Below are 5783 nucleotides of genomic sequence, written 5' to 3'. Positions count from 1 at the left end.
CGGATTATTATAAATTATAAATTATTATAATTTATAATAATAATTTATAATTTATAATATATTCTTTTTCTTAACTCTTATCTCTGGCTAGGTGAACAAACAATGACGCAAATTAGTGAAAGCGTTAAGTTTTCTATTTGTAATTTCACTAATAAACTTACATAAGCGGCTGTCATGGCAGGATAAACGTCGAAGCCGGGACTCATATAATACGGAACCATCAGAAATAATTTAGTGGCAAAAGCCAAGTAAAGTGCCGAGCTTAAATACAGGAAGCAGGCTAAACAATTGAACATCATTTCCTGATATTGATAAAAAAAAATGTAACACATAATTTCTAAATTATAGAATTAATAGCAACAAAAATATTATTTAAATTATATAATAAATATATAAATATTGACATATTAACAAGTAATTATTTCAAACAATTTAGATAATGGGATTATTTGATATTTCTCTTTTTGTATTTAATATTTCATTATTATTTGAGATATAGATAAATACATACAAAAAGTGAAGCTCGAATTAATTTGTAAGATTTTTCAGAAATTGCATAGCAAGCGAGTAACAGAGCGGAAATCAGGAAGCAAGCGGATGCCGTGGTCAACGATCCTTCGAAAGCCGATCCAATAGATGAACTGTAGCCCAAGCCATAATTTATAAGCAAACTCTGAATTAATCCGCTGATTACCTGGAATTATACATATAATATTAATTACATTAAGCGTGATAAAATTATAATTATATATTTAAAAATAATATATGAAGAACATTCAATGGAGACCGATAGAATCATGTGGTATTTTATTTCAAAAAATTTAATACAAAGAGTAAATAAAAAAAACTATTAGAGTATCTAATGACATTATACCTAAACCAAGTTTTTACAATTAGTCTCTAATATATAGTATATTCTTTACACTTTTAAAGTGAAATAGGTAAAAATGTTTAATATGTAAAAATGAGAGGGAAATTGCAGACCAATGTAGCAATAAAAAAATTTATGATTTTCCTTAGAAAGCGTGAAGTTAACATATTAAGTTTATTCTCGGTGCTTTAAATTCATAAAAATTTTTTAACTTAAAACAAGATAAATAATAGATAGATGAGAGGGATAAAGCGAAAAAAAAGAAAAAAATAAGTTAGTAATGAGAAGAATTTAAAGATATTGTATTCTATGTTATATATCATTTATAATTTTACGTATTAGGTGTACAAATTGATCCTCAGCTTTTTTTGACCAACTTTGACATTTATTTATAAAAACATGAGTACACACAAACTCAATCTTCAAAATAATCTTCCTCGCCGTTTATACATGGTTTTCATCTCTCAGGCAATTGCCGGATTCCAGATCGGAAAAATGGTGGTGGCTTTGAATTAATGAATTCATCGAGGCTTTTTTCAACCTCTTCAACTGACTTGAATTGAGAATCAGTTAGGTGATGTCGTCTCGCAGTAGGACTCAAAATAAATAATCCGAAGGAGCTAAGTCTGAAGAATACGCCGCATAAGAGAGAATTTCCCAGCCTATGTAAATCGGAGATGATTTCCACAATGTTTTTTGCTGTATAGGGTCGAGCATTATCCTGCAACAGTATCACTTTTCTTCTTCCACTGCCAATAAATGGTCTTTTTTCTTCAAGAGCGTCATTTACGCGAATTAATTGCTGTTGATAAAGCTCAGCAGTCGCGGTCTGATCTTGTCGGAGCAATTCATAGTGGATCACGCCCTCCTGATCCCATCAAATGCATAGCAACACCTTTTTTGTATGTTCGGTTTTGCGATACTCGTTGACGGCTCATCTGGATAGACCCATGATTTTCGCTCCTTAGAATTATCGTATAATATCCACTTTGCATCGCAAGTAACAATTTTGTGCAAAATGTCCTTTTTCTTGAACTTGAAAAGAAAGCAAGGAGAGAGCAGTATCGTAGCGTCTGCTTTTTCGGGAGTGAACTTATGAGGGATCCATCGACATTCTTTGCAAATCCTCCCCAGCTGTTTTAGGCGATAGGAAACGTCTTGTTATGTTACTTCAAGCGCATTTGCAAGTTTCGATTGAATTTGGTAAGAATTCTCATCCAAAATGTTCTCCAACTCTTCGTCTTCCACTTTTATTGGTTGATCAGGGCGTTCGATCCTCAAGGTCGAAATTTCCTTTTCGAAACTGTTGGAACCATTTTTTACACGTGCTGTATGATACAGCATTTTCACCGAAAGCCGAAGAAATTGTTTCTTTCACCTCAGTAGCGTTTTTTTAAAGTTGAAACGCGAAAAGAAAACAATGCCAAAATGTTTCTTTTCGAACGACATCGTGTTTATTGCTGATATTTCAGGTGTTACGTTCACAGGAAGATCAAATATTGTACCTCATTTTAAAGCTAAAAGATGGCACTTCAAAATGACTACAGAGGGGGCAGAGAAAGTTCAATTTAAATAATTCTGAGGTCGCTGAAAGGTAGGGGCCGAGAATTAATTTGTACATTAATATACCAAATTTTGCGTATACCAAATAATGTACGTGTAACTGTAACGTACCGTTTCACAAACTTTTATGATTCCTGGTAATGATTTAAAGAACTCTACGTGTATGCACGTGCAACATCTAAAGCAGCAGCAACCGACACCGCCCGTGCCGTGCGTACCAGAGGATGACATCCTGATTATAGGTCCCATATTGCTCGTGTTAGGTTGTCCCTATAATTCTGTTGTAGACGATTAATTTAATGCTCTTGTACTGAATTGTGACACTCATTAAATTGTCTCGTTTGTGTGATCTGACACTTTTTATTATCTCTTCACTTAGTGAATTAAATTATCCTCCTCTTTTTTTCTTTTTCTTCGTCCAGGATAATTAAATGGATAATTAAACTTAACGATCCCGGACACAATGGTCCACTTACACAAAAAAGTATTTTTTTTTAATAATTCTTTTAGTGTAGCAATTAAAATACTTTTTAATATAAGTAAAAGAATAAAATAACATTGTACATACCGAAAGATTAAAATTTTTTTACAATTTAATTTACAACTTAATTGTTTTTAATGTTTAACTTTTGTTTTCTAATTTTTAGAAGAACGCACAGCATGATCAAGACAAACGATAGTTTTAAACTGACTGAGGGTGTGGGTCTGTGCATCCACAAAGTCTGAATGTCGTTGCACCCCCCACATAGCATTCAACACAAGGGAAATTACTGTCTATTTCTGGCATGTCTTACTCATGCCAGAATTCTAAATGCTTCGCCCGCTCTGCGTAACTGATAGAAACGCAAAAAAACTTGAATGAAAGGTAACTACATAAAAGTATAATGCATTTCAATATTTATAAAATATAATTTATATTATAAAGAAAAATTAATGTTCAAATTAATGGTCATGTTAAGCTTTACATAAAATTACATGTTTATTTAAAAAATATATGACATATTAATTAACATGTTAAAAAAAAATTAATTAAAGTTAATAAATGCCAAGTAGGTACTTACCAAATGTAGTTTAACTGTCAAGATTTATTGTATGCTTTTGCACATTGATTCAAATAAATAAGGTTTCTAAGATATATGTTTAACTTCTCTCTCAATTTCTTGCAGTAAAGAGTAAAAATTGAACCAGTCTTCAAAAAGAGTAGCTTAACTTTTAACTTTTAAGAATGACATTTCTCTTCAAAAATTTACTTTACTAAAAGTTTTAAAGAGTTGTAAAGTAATACAACTTGTGTTATAGGATAGACTAATTAAAATGAATAATTATCAAGTATCAAACTTAATCAATAATCAAAATTTATTGTATAACAACAACATATATTTTTTCAACACATATTGGTTTAAATAAATAAAATTTCTAAGATAGACAAGTTTAAGTTGTAAAGTATAACAACCTGCATAAAAATACTATTCATTTTCACTTTTTATCATAACCGCGATTATGTAGTTCAACTTTACAGAATTGACGGTGGATTTATCGGTCCCCTTCAATTATAAGTAAATTAGTGTTATAAACATAGTATACTTATTCTTTTGTTATAGTTATAATATTTTGAATTAGAATTAATTAATACTTTTTAGTCAATATAAATTATATGGTGGGTCTCTACATCAGACATCAGTATAAACTATGTTACAGTTTTGACATCAGGAGGCCTAATTACTCCATCCATATTGTGATATAGGCGATGATCGCGTTGAAAATATATAAAATGGTATTTAGTAGACCACAAATCTAAATAAAAGATAAAAATTACAATTTTTTATATAATAATGTTTATGCATTAATGCTTTATTTGTGTATGTGAATGTGTATGCGTGTGTGTGCGCTCCTGTGTATATACACATATACGAGTACATAACACAATTTCAATTTATAGCATTACAAATTTTTGTACAAATATAATATTATACTCACAGAAGCTGCTAATAATGCCTTATAATTATACACTGTATCACCCGTATGTATTTCTGTTATCAGACTTATTGAAGCCGCAAATAATATTACGGTTGCAAAAAAATTATAAAGGGATTCCTGAAAATTAAAAGAGGAATATTTATCGACATAATTTTTAAAATAAATTTAATAAAATATTCTTCTTTAATAATTTATTTTAAATATGTAAACACATTTCAGCTTTAAAACAACTTTTTTTCTTTTATAAACAAAATAAAACTAATGAATAAAATAAATACATAAAACAAGTCAATTTTATTTATGTATTATATTATATAAATAACTTACGTGTATTGTTTTAGGTAAAATGGATGCAGTAAATGGAGATACCAGGTAACTAAGAAAAAAAATGAATGTACCAATAAAAAAATTAGATGTTGCAATAAGAAAGAAGTATTCCTTTTGACATAAAGAAAAAATGGTAGGATTAATGTTATCACTGATGATTCCTATACAAATAGCACCAAGCACCTGTTTATAAAAAATTAAAAAAACTAATTATAAAAAGATACAATCTCTTCACATAAAAATTATTAACAAATACATTATTCAATATTATTCAACAAAAAAGTTTACTTGAAAACGCAATAGAATTATTAGTATCTCAACTGAAAAGCGTATTACAATTGAAAAACAAAAATAATAATTTTAATATAACATAATCTTATTCTATTATCTCAAATATTATTTTAAAATTCCAAGTATTTCTAGATAAATTATATATATGTTTTAAAATTAACAATGATAATAATTTCTTTCACTAAATATGCTAAATATTTAATATAATTAAATGCGGCAAAAATTATTAAATATTAAAATTACTTTTTTTTATATCGTCTATTGTATTTCTATCGAAAAATTGGCAAACATTGACAATTAATTAACTATTCATGTTTAATGAAGATAATATTATACCCAAATAACAAAAAGTGTCCAAAATGAGAAATAAGAAATGTTGTTGGCGTCTAAAAAAACGTCTTAAAATTATTATGTCTCAATTTTGGACTTTGTGCTGTCTGGATGGGTAATTATCTGCATTATAGATAATATTATATAGATAAAATTGATAAACAGGTTATAACAATAAATCAACAAAAATTACTATAATAATTACAATTTATACCAATTGTTGCAATTTAAAAATACCGTTCCAACTTTTCAAGTACTCAGTATTAATGATAATATTTAACATTGTTGTGCCTCGTTTTATTGTTTGTCCTAAAATCAATAATAATTATTCTTTACTTTTAATATGTAAAATTTATCTTGCACAATTAAGCTTTGATAAAATAAAACAATTACTTACTTATTGATCTAATAAATAGTTAATTAA

The 5783-nt window shown here is 28.4% G+C and overlaps 1 protein-coding gene and 1 long non-coding RNA gene across 2 annotated transcripts; both read right to left on the bottom strand.

The window, feature by feature from the left end:
• Window positions 1-77: 77 nt before the first annotated feature.
• LOC108751872 lies at window positions 78-3031 on the bottom strand. Its single transcript, XM_018492346.1, has 4 exons — window positions 3003-3031; window positions 2546-2712; window positions 512-694; window positions 78-302 (listed from the first exon to the last, which is right to left on the bottom strand). The coding sequence occupies exons 2-4, from the start codon at window positions 2681-2683 to the stop codon at window positions 78-80; spliced, it is 546 nt and encodes a 181-aa protein (XP_018347848.1). The 5' UTR covers window positions 2684-2712; window positions 3003-3031.
• Window positions 3032-4097: 1066 nt separating this feature from the next.
• On the bottom strand, window positions 4098-4920 carry LOC108751875. The gene is made up of 3 exons (XR_001939518.1): window positions 4739-4920; window positions 4412-4528; window positions 4098-4228 (listed from the first exon to the last, which is right to left on the bottom strand). It is a non-coding gene; the product is annotated as an uncharacterized LOC108751875 (long non-coding RNA).
• Between the last annotated feature and the right edge of the window lie 863 nt (window positions 4921-5783).

The sequence above is a fragment of the Trachymyrmex septentrionalis genome, unplaced genomic scaffold (genome assembly GCF_001594115.1).
Source record: "Trachymyrmex septentrionalis isolate Tsep2-gDNA-1 unplaced genomic scaffold, Tsep1.0 scaffold527, whole genome shotgun sequence".
Taxonomy (NCBI): domain Eukaryota; kingdom Metazoa; phylum Arthropoda; class Insecta; order Hymenoptera; family Formicidae; genus Trachymyrmex; species Trachymyrmex septentrionalis.
This window is presented reverse-complemented; position numbering and strand designations above follow the sequence as displayed.